The sequence below is a fragment of the Brugia malayi genome, assembly GCF_000002995.4.
Source record: "Brugia malayi strain FR3 genome assembly, contig: Bm_v4_ChrX_scaffold_001, whole genome shotgun sequence".
NCBI classification, from domain to species: domain Eukaryota; kingdom Metazoa; phylum Nematoda; class Chromadorea; order Rhabditida; family Onchocercidae; genus Brugia; species Brugia malayi.
In genome coordinates this window covers 1065221-1087492 of record NW_025062479.1, presented here as the reverse complement: position 1 = coordinate 1087492, position 22272 = coordinate 1065221, and the positions used below count along the sequence as shown (strand labels likewise).

At 32.3% G+C, this 22272-nt stretch overlaps 4 protein-coding genes across 4 annotated transcripts; 2 read left to right on the top strand and 2 right to left on the bottom strand.

Moving 5' to 3' along the window:
- Nucleotides 1-474: 474 nt before the first annotated feature.
- Nucleotides 475-9756, top strand: Bm17885 (Uncharacterized protein; the record flags this gene model as incomplete). Its single annotated transcript, XM_043073193.1, has 23 exons — nt 475-593; nt 715-837; nt 959-1081; nt 1203-1325; nt 1386-1508; nt 1572-1694; nt 1816-1938; nt 2060-2182; nt 2304-2426; nt 2548-2670; nt 2795-2917; nt 3036-3158; nt 3280-3402; nt 3524-3646; nt 3707-3829; nt 3890-4012; nt 4073-4195; nt 4256-4378; nt 4500-4622; nt 4744-4866; nt 4978-5032; nt 7646-7789; nt 9343-9756. 23 exons carry the CDS (start codon nt 475-477, stop codon nt 9754-9756), a joined length of 3069 nt encoding a protein of 1022 aa, XP_042929127.1.
- Nucleotides 9757-12235: 2479 nt separating this feature from the next.
- On the bottom strand, nt 12236-12656 carry Bm17884 (Uncharacterized protein; the record flags this gene model as incomplete). The annotated part of the gene is made up of 2 exons (XM_043073192.1): nt 12236-12403; nt 12489-12656. The coding sequence occupies 2 exons, from the start codon at nt 12654-12656 to the stop codon at nt 12236-12238; spliced, it is 336 nt and encodes a 111-aa protein (XP_042929126.1).
- Nucleotides 12657-14050: 1394 nt separating this feature from the next.
- Bm17883 (Uncharacterized protein) lies at nt 14051-15170 on the top strand (the record flags this gene model as incomplete). The annotated part of the gene is made up of 4 exons (XM_001897302.2): nt 14051-14180; nt 14287-14453; nt 14664-14923; nt 15044-15170. The coding sequence occupies 4 exons, from the start codon at nt 14051-14053 to the stop codon at nt 15168-15170; spliced, it is 684 nt and encodes a 227-aa protein (XP_001897337.2).
- Nucleotides 15171-18102: 2932 nt separating this feature from the next.
- Bma-fog-3.2 (Uncharacterized protein) lies at nt 18103-22017 on the bottom strand (the record flags this gene model as incomplete). The annotated part of the gene is made up of 10 exons (XM_043073191.1): nt 18103-18600; nt 19007-19173; nt 19331-19424; nt 19620-19844; nt 19998-20116; nt 20818-20868; nt 21072-21267; nt 21344-21449; nt 21758-21890; nt 21990-22017. 10 exons carry the CDS (start codon nt 22015-22017, stop codon nt 18103-18105), a joined length of 1617 nt encoding a protein of 538 aa, XP_042929125.1.
- Nucleotides 22018-22272: the final 255 nt, after the last annotated feature.

Genomic DNA, 22272 nt, shown 5'->3' with positions numbered 1-22272 from the left:
AAGGCGAGAAAAAAGAAAAGCCGTACCATAATCTTTGAAAGGAAGAAGGTAGAATTTTTGATTTATCGCCGTAATCATGAAAAAATATTGACTGAAAATTGCAGTTGTTGGATTATAAGCCAAATTGCTGATTAGTAATTATAATTATTTGAGTGAGTATGTGAAATAGGTCAAAGTAAGTTTTACCATCAAATAAAAGCATGGCTTCATCATACATGGATTAGCAATTCTAATTTTAACTTTATATATTTCAAGATTTGATGAAGTTCATGAGGTTATTAGAACTAGATTTATCTGTAATCTCAATAGGGTAGGATTTGATGAGGTTCTGCTCAATCTTCACACGAATATACCTTTCAAAGGTAACAAATCAGGTGTGAATTACAGTCTGAAAATTAGCAATGACAACAATGATGGTAATGATGGTGATGACGATGATTATTATTGTGATTATGGTGACGATAATGCAGGGTTATGTCAATGATGGTGATGATGATGATTATTATTGTGATTATGGTGACGATAATGCAGGGTTATGTCAATGATGGTGATGATGATTATTATTATTGTGATTATGGTGACGATAATGCAGGGTTATGTCAATGATGGTGATGATGATGATTATTATTGTGATTATGGTGACGATAATGCAGGGTTATGTCAATGATGGTGATGATGATGATTATTATTGTGATTATGGTGACGATAATGCAGGGTTATGTCAATGATGGTGATGATGATTATTATTATTGTGATTATGGTGACGATAATGCAGGGTTATGTCAATGATGGTGATGATGATGATTATTATTGTGATTATGGTGACGATAATGCAGGGTTATGTCAATGATGGTGATGATGATTATTATTATTGTGATTATGGTGACGATAATGCAGGGTTATGTCAATGATGGTGATGATGATTATTATTATTGTGATTATGGTGACGATAATGCAGGGTTATGTCAATGATGGTGATGACGATGATTATTATTGTGATTATGGTGACGATAATGCAGGGTTATGTCAATGATGGTGATGATGATTATTATTATTGTGATTATGGTGACGATAATGCAGGGTTATGTCAATGATGGTGATGATTATTATTATTATTGTGATTATGGTGACGATAATGCAGGGTTATGTCAATGATGGTGATGATGATTATTATTATTGTGATTATGGTGACGATAATGCAGGGTTATGTCAATGATGGTGATGATGATTATTATTATTGTGATTATGGTGACGATAATGCAGGGTTATGTCAATGATGGTGATGACGATGATTATTATTGTGATTATGGTGACGATAATGCAGGGTTATGTCAATGATGGTGATGACGATGATTATTATTGTGATTATGGTGACGATAATGCAGGGTTATGTCAATGATGGTGATGATGATTATTATTATTGTGATTATGGTGACGATAATGCAGGGTTATGTCAATGATGGTGATGACGATGATTATTATTGTGATTATGGTGACGATAATGCAGGGTTATGTCAATGATGGTGATGATGATGATTATTATTATTGTGATTATGGTGACGATAATGCAGGGTTATGTCAATGATGGTGATGACGATGATTATTATTGTGATTATGGTGACGATAATGCAGGGTTATGTCAATGATGGTGATGACGATGATTATTATTGTGATTATGGTGACGATAATGCAGGGTTATGTCAATGATGGTGATGATGATTATTATTATTGTGATTATGGTGACGATAATGCAGGGTTATGTCAATGATGGTGATGATGATTATTATTATTGTGATTATGGTGACGATAATGCAGGGTTATGTCAATGATGGTGATGATGATTATTATTATTGTGATTATGGTGACGATAATGCAGGGTTATGTCAATGATGGTGATGATGATTATTATTATTGTGATTATGGTGACGATAATGCAGGGTTATGTCAATGATGGTGATGATGATTATTATTATTGTGATTATGGTGACGATAATGCAGGGTTATGTCAATGATGGTGATGATGATTATTATTATTGTGATTATGGTGACGATAATGCAGGGTTATGTCAATGATGGTGATGATGATTATTATTATTGTGATTATGGTGACGATAATGCAGGGTTATGTCAATGATGGTGATGATGATTATTATTATTGTGATTATGGTGACGATAATGCAGGGTTATGTCAATGATGGTGATGATGATTATTATTATTGTGATTATGGTGACGATAATGCAGGGTTATGTCAATGATGGTGATGATGATTATTATTATTGTGATTATGGTGACGATAATGCAGGGTTATGTCAATGATGGTGATGATGATTATTATTATTGTGATTATGGTGACGATAATGCAGGGTTATGTCAATGATGGTGATGATGATTATTATTATTGTGATTATGGTGACGATAATGCAGGGTTATGTCAATGATGGTGATGATGATTATTATTATTGTGATTATGGTGACGATAATGCAGGGTTATGTCAATGATGGTGATGATGATTATTATTATTGTGATTATGGTGACGATAATGCAGGGTTATGTCAATGATGGTGATGATGATTATTATTATTGTGATTATGGTGACGATAATGCAGGGTTATGTCAATGATGGTGATGATGATTATTATTATTGTGATTATGGTGACGATAATGCAGGGTTATGTCAATGATGGTGATGATGATTATTATTATTGTGATTATGGTGACGATAATGCAGGGTTATGTCAATGATGGTGATGATGATGATTATTATTATTGTGATTATGGTGACGATAATGCAGGGTTATGTCAATGATGGTGATGACGATGATTATTATTGTGATTATGGTGACGATAATGCAGGGTTATGTCAATGATGGTGATGATGATTATTATTATTGTGATTATGGTGACGATAATGCAGGGTTATGTCAATGATGGTGATGACGATGATTATTATTGTGATTATGGTGACGATAATGCAGGGTTATGTCAATGATGGTGATGATGATTATTATTGTGATTATGGTGACGATAATGCAGGGTTATGTCAATGATGGTGATGATGATTATTATTATTGTGATTATGGTGACGATAATGCAGGGTTATGTCAATGATGGTGATGATGATTATTATTATTGTGATTATGGTGACGATAATGCAGGGTTATGTCAATGATGGTGATGATGATTATTATTATTGTGATTATGGTGACGATAATGCAGGGTTATGTCAATGATGGTGATGATGATTATTATTATTGTGATTATGGTGACGATAATGCAGGGTTATGTCAATGATGGTGATGACGATGATTATTATTGTGATTATGGTGACGATAATGCAGGGTTATGTCAATGATGGTGATGACGATGATTATTATTGTGATTATGGTGACGATAATGCAGGGTTATGTCAATGATGGTGATGATGATTATTATTATTGTGATTATGGTGACGATAATGCAGGGTTATGTCAATGATGGTGATGATGATGATTATTATTGTGATTATGGTGACGATAATGCAGGGTTATGTCAATGATGGTGATGACGATGATTATTATTGTGATTATGGTGACGATAATGCAGGGTTATGTCAATGATGGTGATGACGATGATTATTATTGTGATTATGGTGACGATAATGCAGGGTTATGTCAATGATGGTGATGATGATTATTATTATTGTGATTATGGTGACGATAATGCAGGGTTATGTCAATGATGGTGATGATGATGATTATTATTGTGATTATGGTGACGATAATGCAGGGTTATGTCAATGATGGTGATGACGATGATTATTATTGTGATTATGGTGACGATAATGCAGGGTTATGTCAATGATGGTGATGATGATTATTATTATTGTGATTATGGTGACGATAATGCAGGGTTATGTCAATGATGGTGATGATGATTATTATTATTGTGATTATGGTGACGATAATGCAGGGTTATGTCAATGATGGTGATGATGATGATTATTATTGTGATTATGGTGACGATAATGCAGGGTTATGTCAATGATGGTGATGATGATGATTATTATTGTGATTATGGTGACGATAATGCAGGGTTATGTCAATGATGGTGATGACGATGATTATTATTGTGATTATGGTGACGATAATGCAGGGTTATGTCAATGATGGTGATGATGATGATTATTATTGTGATTATGGTGACGATAATGCAGGGTTATGTCAATGATGGTGATGATGATGATTATTATTGTGATTATGGTGATGATAATGCAGGGTTATGTCAATGATGGTGATGACGATGATTATTATTGTGATTATGGTGACGATAATGCAGGGTTATGTCAATGATGGTGATGATGATGATTATTATTGTGATTATGGTGACGATAATGCAGGGTTATGTCAATGATGGTGATGATGATGATTATTATTGTGATTATGGTGATGATAATGCAGGGTTATGTCAATGATGGTGATGATGATGATTATTATTGTGATTATGGTGATGATAATGCAGGGTTATGTCAATGATGGTGATGATGATGATTATTATTGTGATTATGGTGACGATAATGCAGGGTTATGTCAATGATGGTGATGATGATGATTATTATTGTGATTATGGTGACGATAATGCAGGGTTATGTCAATGATGGTGATGACGATGATTATTATTGTGATTATGGTGACGATAATGCAGGGTTATGTCAATGATGGTGATGATGATGATTATTATTGTGATTATGGTGATGATAATGCAGGGTTATGTCAATGATGGTGATGACGATGATTATTATTGTGATTATGGTGATGATAATGCAGGGTTATGTCAATGATGGTGATGACGATGATTATTATTGTGATTATGGTGACGATAATGCAGGGTTATGTGAATGATATTAGAGGGAACATAAATCGAAGAGTACCGCAGACATAACTGCAGTAGTGACAGGACGGAAAGCATTCCCACAATTCGTTCCAAAAATGGATTGCAGTTCAGTTTGTCTCTTGGCCCTTTCTCTTGCACTGCCACAACCTTATAATATTCAGGTTTCTTTGTATTTTTCATCTCTATTATCAAATGAATGATTATTTTTAAATTTTCAGCTTTTTAAATTTAATAATTTTAATTAATTTATCTATCGATCCTTTCTCACTTTCTAGTGCTTAAGAAGATTCTGCTTTCCTCATCTATTCAGTTTTATTCCTTTTCCTTTCTGTTTTTTTCTTCTTTTCCCATTCTCTCTGAAATATTTAATAATCTTCCTAGAAATCCTAATGAAAATTAAAAATTTAATTTATAATAGCAAAAAAAAAAAAAAGATTAAATAAGATTTATACGGTTATATGTATATTTTTTACAGCAAAATTTAAAAAAGTGAAGTGGAAAATTTGTAACTCTGTGAAGTGTAATTTAATTTAACATTTGTGTTCTTCACTTTCTTTTTGACTTGCATGCGTTTCCTTTTTACACCAATATAAAATGATTACATAACAGTTTACAGTTTAAAGTTAAAACTTTTTTGTCAACTAATTTTAGTTTCTTTTTTTTGATCTAAAATGCAATAAATCCATTGATAGTCCGAGAGGCGGTAAAGGAGATGATTTACTGGCTTAAAACGAATAATCGCTTTTTAATTTTTTAACACATCTTTTCCTCTCTACAAACCACATCTTAAGAACGAGAAAAAAGGTCTCACAGAAAAATTGACAAAATATCAAAAAAATAAATAAATAAATATATATATTAACATTAAATGTGTATGTGAGAAATTGTTTCAGTCATTAGAAATATGAAAATATGGCATAAGGTACCCATGAATTAGCGATTTTTCAATTCTTTCATTTTCTTTTTGTTAAATATTGCAAATATATTTAAGAAGTATTGAGATATGATCCAGTTGATTGCTAATTGTCTCATTCTTAAAAGATGGAATTATTCTAACTCTGACATTGGTTTACTCTCGGGAAATCATTCGAGAATACAATGCTATCTTTCAGTCAAATATTTTAATCTATCTAAATATTTTTGATCGATAAGAATGTGGCGAGAGTTTTTTTCTTGCTTCCTTTTTTAAGAAATAAAGTGAGAGAAAAATTTTTGAATTCTCTTTAATTTTGCTTCCGTGAATTTAAAATAACAATAATCAAGTTTTAAAGGAGAGAAAAACAAACTCATTTATTTAAAAGTAATTCGTAGTATCGAGTTATGTGGTATATATGAAGTAAGTCATAAAGTATTCTGTTATTACATTTCACCTCTAAGATCAAAGTTATTCTAATTTTTGCTTCTTTTACTGAAAAAAAGGAAAAAAATGCCAAATAGCTGAAGAAAGTGACAGAGCTGAGACTAATTTAGGATATTTCTATCTGCTCGAAATCATTTCTTTGTCATTTCGCATTTGTTTTTCGTTAATTTTCAATTTCAGCATTGATGACTCATTACCTTACCTGTCCTTTACGTGTTACAATTTTATTATTGATATGGAAAAATGAATAATCATTCTAGCTGTTTTTTTTTTTAATTTTTCTTTTATTTATTTATTAATCATTTTTTAATTTTACTGCCTTACCTTTATTTTATTGCCACTCAAAAATTTTTACTTTTTCTTCTTTTAAAGTTTGCTAATTGCTAATTTAAAAAATGTGAAAAACTTTCAACCACAGGTTTGTAATTTGTTGATAACTTTGGTAATATTTTATTTATTCAACACTGTTAAATGTCAAAAGTTTTGAAATTTTTTTGAAATAATTTTTCAGCTTAGATTATGCTTTTTGTTTTGCTGTCTTTAATTAGTTGGCAAAAAATTAATTTATAAACAAATCTTTTTAACAGTTAATCGTTGTTTTGCAGTTTCCTTCTCATTTATTCATTTAAGCTTGCAATTAAAGAATTTTACTGTTTGTTGACACTTAGATAAGCTAAAATAAACACTTATTAAGCTGTTGTATTAAAATGGTTGAATTATGCTAGTTATATATTTAAAAGTACAATATCATTTGTACTTTACTTTAAATCAATTTTTATCATCTCAAGGATTAAACAAATCCGTCATCTCTGTCATGCGATTGATCAGTTATTTTGCGCTTTTTCGATTCTGTCAGTAACAGCAGTTTGCACTTGATTTCAATTTTTTCTTAAGTAGAAATTTGTTCTATTTTTCAATCAATGTTACTTTTTCACAGAAGAAAAAAAAATGATTATCTTACAATTTTTCTATTTTTATAAAAAATCTTTAATCTTTGCAATTTTCTATCTGTCATTCACATTGCTTTTGACCTTTGACATCATCAAAATTGTCGAAATCATTGCTTTAAATATATTTTCTGTTGTTACACTTCTCAGTGATACAGTTATAACCTAAACTTAATTAATCTCATTGAATACTGCAACAATACCCTGTTCCGGTCATCCGGAAATGTCATACTCCACTTTCGCATTACGTATCCGTTCTCTTTTTTTTCTGAATCTTTCTGATCCACATTAATCTTAGTTTTTGTCCATTGCAGCACTTTCTGATTTCATCTCGTACAAATTAATAACATCTCCCTATTTTATGGCATATGTTCAAATAAAAAATTTAAAACTTTGATAATAGTAGTTATATTAATTTCCATTTAATATGTAAATTTTGAATTCAATAACTTTTAAAACTGTTTCAGAAATGTGATTATTGCATGGATATTCGACTTTTAGCTGAAAACTGCTTCAATAATTTGTCATCATGCATAAATAATAGCTCAGATTCCGTACTGTACTGTTTAACAATTCATGAAATAACCTGGACATCACAAGTTAATCGACTGGTTTGTTTGTATCTGTTGAATTGTATATTACATTAGTAAAGGTTGTAATTGATTATAAAATTTTAAGGTTCAAATGTCTGATAACAATTATATTAGACTAACTATTGAAAAAATATTTGAATTTCCAAATTTGAAATGATATTTCTAAATAATCAAAATGGAATTTGTAATAGCAAATAATGCAAGTGTTGATCATAAACTCATCTGATAATGAAATATTTTGTTTAATTTTAAAATTCCTTTCCTCAGAACAGAAGCACAGACACCAAAATCATAAAAACTTTTTTTCGCAGAAGACCTTTTCTTCAGCTTTTTTTTTCTAATTTTGATATATAATTTCAAATTACTTCATTTAAATGTGATATATAGCGAAATATTTTTAAAGAGAGAAACAAAATAATCCCAAACAGAATAACTCACTTAAATTTTAATTTGAATATGTCGAAGCAACCAGGAATTTATCGCTATGAATCTTTTTCTTTTTTAAATGTCACATGCCTGACGGTTAATTACGTCGGAACGAATTTGTTTTCCTTCATTCCTGACCTTATCTGATAGCTTTTTTACAGAAATACCAAAAAAAAAAAATCGAATAGTAATTTCGACACAAATCAATTAAGTTAATTAGAAAGATATATTCTCCTAATTATTATTATTAACAGTATTATTATTACTGTTATTGTTGTTGTCGTTGTTGTTATACTGCCGTTATTGTAGTAGTTGTTGTTATTGTTGTCATAGCTACTACTACTGTCCGTTTTATTGTTGTTATTGCATCGCGAAGTATTTCAGCAATTTCAAAGGATTGCATTGATTGATATTTTCAACGATTTTACCAAATAGTTGAAATGAAGCATATTTTTGCTCTCCGATAATGTTTATTAATTTGCCGTTATCACTATCAAAATGAAATTAAATTATTAGAGAGTAGGAATACAATTACTAATAGAAACTGGCAACAGTTGTTCTAATTTCAAAGTAATTGAATTGGAAATAACGATTTTCAAGAAAAATTAAGTTTCTAATTGACTTCGGAAAAAAAAGTTTTGTCCGTAAGAAAGAAATTCAAAAGAATGTTTGAATGCAAAAATTATTCTGATTTCTGGACTTTGATATATATACTTTAAAACAAGAAATTCATTGTAAAGTCCAAAACTTTCATTCCAGCTTTAGTATCATCGTAACTCAATTGGGACAAATTTTTGCTGCGTTGAAATTAAACTTTCGGAAATGGAATCATGCATGGTCGCATTTTATAAACTAATTTAATGTTCCCTAAGCCTTTTTAGATGATTATATCCAAACACATAATATTTCGATAATTCGATGATACACAATAAAAAAATAATTCGGAAAAAATTTCTAAATTTCAATTTGTGTAATTAAATTTCAGTAACAATTGAAGTTAGTCACTAATGAATTATGACGGAAGACATTACTTCAGTTTTTTTCAATATGCTATTTTATTAGTGGTGAAGAAGAGGAAACAAATAGATCCTAAAGATTCCGACACGCCATTTTTTTAATTAGGATTTCTTAAAAATGTTTTTCAGGTACGATGCTTATCGCACAGTGATTTCTCCCTAACTTTACAAAATGCAGAAAAGTTACTCCGTGAGGGAAGTTGTTCTCGTCGTTCAATGCTCAATTGTGATTGTTCTACCTGTAAGCCACCCTCTAAATTCTTCCGAAGCCATGAATTGGAATATCAAAACGATGTTACCGTACAGGTGGCATCAACATCGATAAAAGTTGCGGAAACAAGTAGCATGTTGATGAACCTTGATTATGAATCTGCTCAACAATCAGAAGCTACAGCCGAAGAAAAAAAGCTAATAGAGTCCGTGAAAAGTCAGATGACAGGAAAACCTGAAATGGAAACTGCTAATATCGGTCATTGTGGTCATTATGATCCAGTTCTTTTCTCGTTAATTTCATATGTCATACTATTTCATGTTTGTTATTAATTCATTCCTGGCTTACAAACTACCTTATATCTTGCCAAGTAGATCTTACACAGGTATGCATAGGCTAGACTGTTAAAGGACTTCCAAGGTCAAATGGTGTATAAGCATTGGTTAATGATAAGTTCCTGTACGTTCATGATAGTTGAATCCTTATTTATTGTTCATTAAACTTTTACCGCAAATGCAACTAGTATATGACGCAGGTCTCCGCTACCTTTGTTCAGTTATGAAATCAGTAATGAACAGCAAATCATTCCATTCAATTTATGGTAATCTGGTTGGAGTATTAACAGTTCAACCAAAAATTTCAAATGATTTAATGGCAAATTAATTATAATAAAATTATTTGTGTTAAACTTTTGCAAAACGATACTTTCAAAATGGTCACAAATTTTTCGAACGACTTTAATTTCATATTTATTTCAATAGAGGCACCAGTTTCCATTTACATTATACAATTTCCTTTAGCGCTTCTTCTAGCAAAGTCACTGCCAAGCATCAAAACATGTTATAAATACCGGAAGTCGTGCGAACACGTTAAAAGAGATGTAAGATCCAAATGTTTCAAATTACCGACACTTCTATTTGAAATCAGAATTTGTTTAAATGCACAAGTTTGCTGATATAATTTTGATGAGAAATATAATGTATGAAATGATAAGATAGTTCGAATCAATTCTTAAAGATATTGCACATTATATTGGCTTACTAAAACGATGCATAAAATTTCGAGACGAATTTTTTATGTCGATGTTTCCACTAATTTCTAATTATAAAATCCTTTTTCAATTTTATCATTCAATTACTACTTCCATATTACGAGGAATCATATCAGTAATAATTCGTAGAAATGTGATCAAAAAAGCACTCAGAAACTATAATTTGCAACATTAATTATCCAAAAATTCTCGTCAATTTAGATAACCCAACTCTTTACAAAATGTTCACAACCAACGTTACTGCCATGACGTCCGAGGGATTTGACGTGACGATCCTCTCACCAACAATAAATGCAATATGTAAAAGGAAATGAAAGCTATACAGAAAGAATAGTAAGCTAAAAAGATTCACGAAATCATTTATTCATATTTTATGTTACAACTACCTTCGTTCACTTTAACCTTCTTTACAAAGAGTCGTAAAAAACTTCCTATTACAATAATTTATTGGAGCAAAACTGATCCGTAAACAGCTGAATCAGTTCTCTCAGGGCGAAATGACTAAATTCATTACTTCCTCATACAATCTTCCTTCAGTGCACACAGACTATACCCGAAAGGAAAAGGAAAGATACATTAGTAAGTGAAATTTGAAAGAATTTTTCATGGTGCGGAAAGTCATGATGCATTCTCTATTTTTGAGGTGCATATGACTCCAATGTGGCCTGAAAGACTAGCAGGTTTCAATAAAGTGTGCCCATGGGTAAAATGGACTCATTTGCTTTAAGGCAACTCATTCCGAGAGAAAAAATGTGACCCGGGCAAATGGAACTCATTAGCCTTGCAAAGTCACAAGTCTACAAGGAAGATACAATAAATAAGCCCACAACATGAGGATTTCGCTGCCACAATTACGCTTGCTAGGCCCGCTAGAGATAAACCACAACTTAGGATGTGGCCAGTTTCGTGTGCGATCGACCCAAAGGATATACTCGGTTTCACAAATTCAGTAGCGACAGGTGGAGGCAAAAGTAAGTAAAACTCGCATTGAGAGCTGCGTATAATTATTCTAGGAGATTATTTTTCAAAACTATTTCAATTTTTTGCTTCATCGATCGATTAAAATATGCTACTTTGGAAATACAAGTGGAAATGACATAAATCACTCTCCAATCACAATGAGTTAAGTGAAATTCCGAAATGTTCCGTGTGATCCTTCCAGTAATTCTTAAAAGCTAACCACAGCCCATAATACCTAAGATGGTCCATAAGATGTTTGGGAAATGAAGTAAGTGCAAACCGGCTAGTTCGCAACAGAAATACGGATAGACTAACACCGAATTCAGGAATACTGCCCGTTTTTAACACTGAACCACATTAAGTAGTTCGTTTTCAATTATGCGCTAAATTGCTGTGAGAAGTGCCACACCCCATTACGACGTTAAAATAGTGAGAGAACCACAATGAGTTAAATGAAACTTCGAAATGTGCTATGCGATCCTTCCAGTAATTCGTAAAGGGGATATAATGGAAGAGATTAGCAACAGCCCATAATACCTAAGATTAGCTATAAAATGTTCGAGAAATAAAATAGAGAGAAACCAAACCGGCTACTTCGCAACAGAAATTACTGAGAGATTAATACCAAATTTAGAAATGAGTTCACAAAATTTCACCGAAGGAAAAAACTGCTGGATAGAGAAATTATAACATTATTTATCATAAACAATATTTTGGTAGCACTTACAATTTCAGGTATGCTTAAAAAGAAATGTTTAGATTTACAAAAAAGGGAAACCCATGAAACAAATAAAGGGTAACTACTGATGATTTTGTGCATCCCCTGCATTCGTTGCATCCGCTGCGTTCGTTGCATCCGCTCGTGCTAATCCGTTCGCCTCCGCTTCGCCGTTAAATGCGTACAACTCATGCAGGAATTCTTCAATTTCTTCATCCGAATCACTACCATCCGACTGATTTTGCTGCATCTAAAATTAAGTTTTCGGAATAAATCTCAATTTTCCATGCAAATTCTGATTTCTAGCACTTAAATTTTTTTTTAAAATGACTTACGTTTTCCGGTGTTTCTTGGTTATTCGGTACATCCATTCTGGCGCGTTGCTCAAACTCCGATATCTTTTCTTCAAGCTCTTCGTTTTTCGCATCAATTTCAACAATGTGTTGCTGAATAGTTTCAAGCAAGGACGGTATTGAGTTAAAACCGAAGTTTTCGAATGCCATCTTAAACTGAAGAAGCCATCACGTCTTTCTTTCATAATTCTTCCAAATTAATTCCAAGAAGAAATTTGTTACTTTCTTAAGTTACAAATACCACTAATACTTCTTCAGAAAATAAATCAAACAACGATGTTATCCTCTAGAATTGTCCAGCAAAGCAGTTGCTAAGGAATGTGTTGTCAAATTTGATAAGTTCGGAAAAGAATGAGTGGAACTTAGTCTAAGTTGGATTTAGGCGGCGATACATAAAGGACTACTCAATCACATGAAAAGATGAAAATTTGATGTAAAGCGATATAAACCACAGAAAAGCTCTCTTAGACTTCAACCATTTCTACCCAGATCTAATGAACAACCAGATGGCGGGCAAATTTTGAACTCTCTATTCTCAATAAATCCCAGTTCATCTCCCCTTTTCACTTCCTCAATAAATACTTTTATTTACACGCAAACCATTTACTTGACAACTCGAAACCCACGTGAGATGAAACAAAAGAAAGACAATTTGAAAAGACACCCACCTCACTCACCGAGAAAATAATGAAGTGAATGACTACTGGAGCTTGTTATATACTATTCTAAGAAGACGGAACATATGCAAATTTTCATTGAGTAATCTGTTTTGTTTCCTAATTTGATTGTTACCCGAATACTTGCCCACCCCCTTTGTGGCTTTTCCTGCCCAAAAGATTTTCTTGTATTTACCGAGATGAAATGACCTGTCGGAGTGTGTGCACGTATTTTAACATTAATATTGGCAGAATGATTCGTTTGCTCGCTAATTTCTTCACATGAGTTCTCAAATGAGACTTTTTTAATTGATCATTAATATGAAATTAAATAGATGGCACATATAAAGAAGAAAAGTAATTTGCTGAGGTAAGAAAGAAGTCTTGAAAAAGTCAAAATTTGCATATGTTCCAGAAGTTTCTCCCTGACTATTTCCGCAGCTTCATGGAGTACTGTATAAAAAGGCTCTCACAGTTGTTCTTTTCATCTCAGTTATTTTTGCTGCGCTCGAACTCTCTCTCCAAGGCGCTTTTCGTTTCGTACCGCGTGGTCTCAGGGTGTTTAGGGGTTATAGAGCTTCAAGATGTTACAAGAAATAGTCGGACGCTTATGCTACACACACACAAACACATACATTTACCCACGTACATGCCATGCCCAAACTGAACACATGCACACACACATACACTTACCCACGTATATGCCCACACACACACACACACACATCTCATTCATTTTGAAACTTCTAGACAATATAGAGATAATATTCCATTTGATTCACTTCCTAAGCATTAATTATTGGCGGCATTTGTAACCGGAAAAAGTAGCCAGCTTATGGGATCAAATTGTGAGAGTTATAAGAAGTAATTTAATGATATTTATTTAGAATGGCATCTGAAAACAATACGGGGAGCAATCGCGACGATCAGAATGCTACACAAATTCAACCAATGAAGAAATGGAAATCCGTTTCCGACATTTATGAACCAAGAAGACTCACAGTAACTCTCAGTGAAGGTTAATTTACAATTATGTTTTCTTTACCTTCAACTGAAGTGTGATAACTTTTCTCATTTTACCCATAATTGTTCTTAAGTACTGCTTCATTTGCTGAAAAATTTAGGCACACTATCGCTTCCGCATCACCTTGTTTGCAACGAAACTATCGGAGTTTTGGAGGAGAACGAAAAACTTAAGGCAGAATTATTTAACTTGAAGATACAACTGCTGTTGGTTAGAAAAAAATACCCATTAATGCTGGACGGAAACGGAAAAAATATGAACAAAAAAGTAATTCATACTGATTTGCTACCCATTCCTGATTATTTGCTGTTTTGAAGGAAGAGGAAGACGGAAAAGCAGGCTTATTAAAGTTGTCTTGAAAGCTGTTGATACTACTTTTTTAAAAAAAAACGTTACTTTTTCTCAAGTGCATTTAATATTGAAGCATTTTGTAAAGAAGAAAAAAACCTGTCCATAATTTTCTCTTTGATATTTCAGTATATAGATGCAATGATCGAACTGAACAATGCGAGAAATGAACGAATCAGACTGGAAAAAATGTGTTACGCACATGAGAAAAAGCTCAATGAACAAAGACGGAAAATGCGACGTGAACGAATCATTCACAAAAAGGAACGCAGAAATCTACTTAAGCAAAAGGGAATACTTAAATCGAAACTGAAAAATACCCTCCAGAAGTTGCTTGAATTAGATGACAAATATGATAAGCACATGTCGCCGATACCGAACAAGGACACGTAGGTTCAAAAACTAAAGTAGCCTTATCATTTATTGCTATTTGCTAAGGTCCATTTGAACTTTTTTTCTTACATCAAAAAGCTGTAGTTGGCGTTCACTAATTATTCCAAATATTACAGAAAAACCGAAGAATTGAAATTGCGATTGTCGCTTACTAATCTTATTTTGGAGGAGGGGAATCTAACACCCTGTGAGATAACTGAACAAACTGGGAAAGACGAAGATGAGCAAGAAGAAGGATCATAAAGAATCAGGTTTAATTTCTTTTATCAGTGCGATATCATTGTCCTGAAATGCGCAAAATTTAATTAAATATAAAGTAAATTACAGAAGAGTATTTGAATTGATTTTAAAATGAGCCAAATGCTATCATAAAGATTTTATATACAGAGTAAGATATTGAAATTGTCATTAGACGGGATGTTACAATTTCTCTTACCATAGTACTTTCACAATTTTCCGCATTTAAAGAACAGAGAAGTATTTATGAAATGAACAATGATATTTTCAAATTCATAATGCTGTGTTCTTCCTTGCTTAATAAAATTATATAAATGATATTGTCAAAGTGATGAAGACTGCATCGTTTATTTCTGATCAAATATGTTGCTGTCGTATGATTGCTACTTTTGCTATTGTCACTTCTACCATCGGAAATGATCGAAATTCTGCTTGAAGTATTGCTTCATCACAGCAAATATCACCGCTGACAATGTTTGCGGTATAGGAAACAATGAAGTGAGCGGAATCTTCGTGGATCATCTTCCACAATGTATTCTTCCGGTACGCGGACAACATTCTTCACTATTCTCGGTCGTCCACCGGCACTGAAGCTAATCTGAAAGAGTTTCTCATGCTGCTACAACGCAATCTGGAACGTTATCATTCGGACATCTACACATATGTCCTCTGCTGACATTCGCCGTGGAAGATGAGCTTGCACGGCTCCAATATGGCCTGAAAGGAAAAATTTGACTCGGGCAGATGGAACTCATTAGCCTTGCAAAGCCATAATAAGTCTACCAGATACAAGAAACAAGTCTATAACATGAATATTTCGCTACCTTTAAGCTTGCTAGTTCTAGAAAACCACAAGTTGTCAGATGGACAAACAAAAGGACGAACGTTAGGCCTAGTCTAAAAAAGTCTTTGCAAACACCCGAAGGTTATACCCTGTTTCATAAAGATGAGAGAAAAAACTAGGTGAAACTCGCATTCGAAGCTACATGACAGTTTTGTTCAGGAAAATCCTGCATGACTAAGCAGCTTTCTTCAAAAACAGCATTGTTTTCTCCGTATGGAGAGGAGCCTAGAGAAGATAGCCTAGCCAAGACTCATCTCCACGTTCTAGACTTAAACATACGACTAGCCAAACAACACTCATTTGTAGTCAGTGATGTATTTTTTAAGTATCATCGCATCTCAACGGCAGACATGAAATTCAGTCCATTATCTGACTTGAAAAAGGGAAGAACACTTAGCATGTAAGCCTACATCGACAGGTTCCTGAAATTTTCCCTTGACCACCACCACCTTCGAGAACTCATTATATAAGAAAGTTCCAGCAGTCATTTTCTCTAGTCGCGTCGTTCCACTATCCAACAGAAACATACACGCACACACGTAAGCAAGTATACGCATATACACGTGCACTTGTACACACGTATGTATATAAATTACTGAAAAATACGAGAAAAAAACCAAATATAAAAAAGTTTTTTGTACATATTCCAGAGAATGGTATGGAAATATCTTATTTTTCCTATTTATAAAATAGATTAACCACAAATGAAAGTAATAAATTCAAGTAAAAACAACAATTTCTGTAAATTAATACATTCCTTTCAACTTATGTTCCTGTCGATATTAAATGATAAATAAGAAAAGTAAAAACTAACATTTACATTTCACTTTCCTCTTCGTATGTTCTATCTGTTCCATTCTGATTCTTACATCACTTGGAATTTAATTTTACTGCTATTCATTGCATTCAGTAAACAGTTAATAAATTTTCTATGCTCTTTTTTGATAAAAAAAGATAGGCCTATCACTTTTGATCAATGCTGATAGTCACATTCTCAGTTCAGATTTGCTTATCTTATTGATTCGTTGAATAAAACTTTGCAAAAGTTTACAGCAATATATCATTTGTGATAGAGCAGCTAAAGATGAACGTAATACTTCCACTGAAATCTGCTAAAAATCCGACTTTTTTTGTATCATTTAGTAGCATTATTTCGCAGACAAGAGCGCTTTTTATAATCGTAAGAATTAAATATGCTTTCGAGTAAACAACAACAAAACTTTATCAGAAAAAAGAACAAACGAGTTCGAAAAAAATTGACTCCTGGTCGTATAGCGAGCAGTTTTTTGCGTAAACAATAATGACACCGATAAAAAAAACACCAAAAAAACAAAAAAAAAAATGTTTTTTTCACAATTTTTAATGATATAATAAATAAAAGGCACAAAATACTTCATAAACAATAAACATACTAATAAAGAACACCAACAAAACAAAAAAAAAAATGTTTTTTTCACAATTTTTTAATGATATAATAAATAAAAGGCACAAAATACTTCATAAACAATAAACATACTAATAAAGAACACCAAAAAACAAAAAAAAAATGTTTTTTTCACAATTTTTTAATGATATAATAAATAAAAGGCACAAAATACTTCATAAACAATAAACATACTAATAAAGAACACCAACAAAAAAAAAAAAAAAGAAAGACTGTTTACAACTTTTCTTTTATAATAAAATAAATAAAAGAAGTTAGAAATGAACAATAAACATAAAACACTGCTAGAGAAAAATATTTTTCATATAGAAAAACGAATAAACGTTCCACATAGCTAATGCAATTACCTTTCATTTTCCTCACTCTATAAATGTTCAATTGTTTCATGTTTAGCTCAAAATCTTCATATTTACTCATCCTATCGTTTCGTTTTTACTTAAAAAAGTTCCAATTTCGAAATTTTCATTTTATTTTAAGTTTTTTCCAGCTTAAAAATTTTCCACTACAAAAATTTCCAATTTAATTATTACCCATTTCAATTTTAATTTCAAATCCTTTCTACAATTAACTACTATTCCACAACTCAATTCTAATTCAACAGCTTATAAACACAATAATTTCATAATGGAATCAATATTAAAAAGTCACTTTTAACTGTAACATAAACTTTGAACTACTCGGTTGATCTTTTCAGGAGCAATTTTCTTCTGTATTTCTCTATTTGGTGTAATAATTCGGCAAAAATTTGTCTTCCACGGCGATGACTTCTTGGATGCACGTGGAATCTGTGGCACCACTCCGTGTTGCACAAATATCGGTGGCAGTGTCTGATGCGGCAGTATCGGTTGCACTGGCACTGGCTGCATTGGTATTGCTTGCTGTGGAATTACTTCTGCCTTTGGTTGCAGTATCTGCGATTGCAGCACTTGTTGCGGTAGCATTTGCTGTTGCTGCTGCTGTTGTTGGACTTGTGTCAACGATACCTGTGACTGCTGGAATAGGTTCTGCGTAGGAACTTGCTGCGAGAATTCTTGCGTTGAAGATGCTTCTGGCGAGAAAACATTTGATGGAGATAGCTCTGGTGATACATTCAAGAACGAAAGATTTTTCAGGTTATATTGCAGATCGTTTACTTCCAAATCGTTTGACTACAAATGTTGATAGTTACAAAAAATAGTGTGAGATAAATTCAATGCTATTACATTTCAGTTCTAAATATTTTAAGATAAACAAATATTAGCCCCGAAAGAAAAAGAAAAACGGCTACAAAGCACACTCGTTGAACTGTTTGTAATGATTGGCTAACTCAGTGATTATGCACTCGATTGAGATTTCATTTTCAGATTTCATTTTGCATAGATATATGGTGAAGTTTGAAAGAATTATTTCTGATTTAGAAGAAGGAAAGATAGCAAAAGATGACTGAAGAGGTAAACGAATTGTAATATTTATTTATAGACATCTGCCTCTAAATTCACATAATTCTCTTCATTTCGTTTTCAAGCGGTAAAGTCATCAATTATGCTAAAACGAAATTGTTATACGGAAACTTACAACTTCCAATAATTGCTGTGCATTCGACTGATTAACATTTGGTTCTGCTGTTGGAGCTTGAAACATTGGCGAATCGAAAATGTAACTGCTTCTGAATACTGATTCAGTTGAATTGCCACTGTTTACGGTAAATGCTGGACGAGGTTTGGGTTTCCAAATTTCAAATTCTGCAATGAGAAAAATGTATGCTTAATTTTTATAGATGGACAACAGAAAAAGTCTTCCATTTCATTGCTTTAGGTGCATCTCAGGAATTCTGAATTTCTTGCTTCATTTCTGTTTCTTACTCTCTTATCCAACTTTTATATTGTTACATATCATTACCAGATGCATTATTGCTTGTTGGTACTGTATAGCACCAATTATTTTCAATACTGATGGGTTCATCGCATACCGGAAATCCGACGTTTTCATCATGCTAGAAAAAACGCAGGAAAGAATTTTCTAGAAAAATTAAGCATTCAATTCCTAGTTTAATGCTTTGATGCGCTATTCACTTCTCCTCAAATATTGGTTTTAGAAGAAATGTATATTATTATATTCTCGAAATAGCTTCTACTGATTTAGTATTATCCTCAAGAACTGTATGATTTCATAGCATAGCATAGTTTACTGAGTCAGTTTTTGGCGCTGGAAGAAAAGTGGTAGTAAACTGATCGGAAGACGTGTTATTGCGATTTGGATTATTTGCAACATTCGACATCGAGTTGTCAGCAGGAACAAAATCTGGCTTGGATGGATCTGATGTAAAATATGTCACTGGAGATGGATTTCCGATAGTTTGACCTGATTTGACAAATGCTGTAGTTGGTGAATTTGTGAAGTCTGTCATTGAAGGCTAAAAAAAAGGAAAAACAAATAAAAACAAAAATAAAACTTTTACTTTTTTATAAGGTTTAATAACAAACACGTCCGTACTTTCATCCTTACGTTATCTTTTTAGAACAAAAGTCTAATAAGAATACAAGTAAATCGCAGCACTGAAACATACCGGTGGATTATAGGTGTTAACTGGATGAGGAAAAGTTGCTAGGGTAAGTGGTATCATCACACTGTACTGATTACTCATAACAGATACATTAACTGGATTAACCATAGTAGATGAATTAACTGAAAATATCCCAATATCGTTTCAAAAAAGTTTTTAGAAACGAACATCAGGTTGTTGTACCATTTTATGATACACATGTTGAAAAAATTTATGCACATACAAAGCATAGTGCTCCAGGTTATGTAGAGTTTTCGATTATAAACTATATGTTTATTATCAGTTAGGCATAGAATTTCTAACTATAAAATATAAGACTTCCAGCAGACTATAAAATATACGACTTCCAGCTACCAAATATGGTGGTTTTCGGTACAAAAATATAAAAATTTCAATTATAAGGCATGTGATTTTTGATATGAAATATAGGCGTCTAATTAGAAAATGTAAAGCTTCCAGGCACAAAATATAAAGATTTCAGTCAGGAAATATAAGAGTTTAGTCATAAAGCGTTGAGCTTCCAGCTAGCTAAGTATTAAAGTATAATCCAGAAATATTCCAATTAGTTGATTTCATTTTTTAATCTTTATGCACTTCTCGATTCTCTCATATCCATGCCGTATGTTTAAACATCTAAAAAAAAAAAAAAAAAAAAAAAAACAATCGATGTAATTATCTTTAATTAATACATAAGCTTGTAGTTTGTGAAAACATCACTACTACACTTGGTAATATCATTTAGTGTATACACCATTGTAAGAGTTTTGTTTAATAAGTAATAAAACAGTGATTGATTTTTGCAGTCGTTACACTTACCACTTACCATTGCTACCTTCCGCATTCATAGCAAACTGAAAATTCATCGAAAAATTCTCTGAAATTTCAAATAAGCATTCAATAGATGAACAGCAAAAAATTACTTCACTTCAAGGAATTAGAAATAAAATTTCATAATTTTAAAATTTGAAATTCAATTGAGTGAGATATTTTCCACAAGAATTCATACCACACACGATTGATCTTTTTCCAGTGAAATTTCTTCAATAATTTCTTCAGTAATATATTATAACAATCTACCAAGCAACGGAGTAACTGCAGGTCGATTCATTGCATTTGAACTGGCCACGGCGAGATATGCTGCAGCATGCTGAATTCGACGCATATCGTTATGAACTGACCGGAGATGATGCGTACCGAAACGCGTAGGAGCAAATGGCCGCAACGTAAACGGCTTAGAATTTTGCCCTTTATTTCGAAATAGAACTGGCGGAATCTATAGGTGTCATTTGTAATTTCAGGATGGTAGTGTGATAAAAAATTACGCCAACTATTTGCCATAAAAAATGCACCTGAGCTATGTTGACAAATCTCGCAGAAAAGAATTCGTACAGGTTAATACCAGCAGAATTAGTCAAATTGAGTGGTACGCAACGTTCTGGTCTAACATCCTTTTTCCTGAAAACTTATCTGCAAATTCAATTCTTACAACCATGGAAATTTTTAGTAAATAGTCCTACTTTAGACAAAATTTGAATATCTTTTTGCGATAACATTTTAAATAAAACATGAACTAAACGAAAAATGTATTTCGTTTAATCCTATAATTTATGATTTTAATAAGAAAAAGATGACTAACTGGCAGAATAAAGAGTATAGACGAAGCAAATGTTATCATTTATCAGATAAGCTTACCAACTGCTAATGACTTCGTATAAGCAGTAAAAACGGTGTTTTGAATATTGCGTGAATCTCCATCGTAATACTTTGCAGCACCAATAGGAAATGGAACATATATTCTGTCTTCATTTACGTCGCCATACCAAATCATTATGGTTGATGAATAATCCGAAATGCGACACGTTACTTCACCAGGATTACAGTAAATGAATATAGTTGCTAAAGCAGTGAAAATCTATCTGACAAATGGATGTAATAAAATTTCTTGCATAAATTTTGAAAATTTTTAAAAAACCAAGCTTTGACACTAGCACGAACATGGTAAGCTCGAATAAAGGTCATTCATATCAATGCCAACACTTGTTGCAATGTTATAAAATATTTCATCTAGACGACCATTTGTTTTAATTGCCAAGATACGTTCAGTTTGAGCTACAATTAAGTATTTTGCATATATTTTGAAAAGAAAGGTATGAAAAAATATTTCAGATCAGTTTCAACATTCAATTCTTTCAATCATATTAAACTACGAATGATTTTTGCTAATTATACACAAAATCTACTGCTATGAGCTTAAATTATTCAATTCTGCTCATTTAAA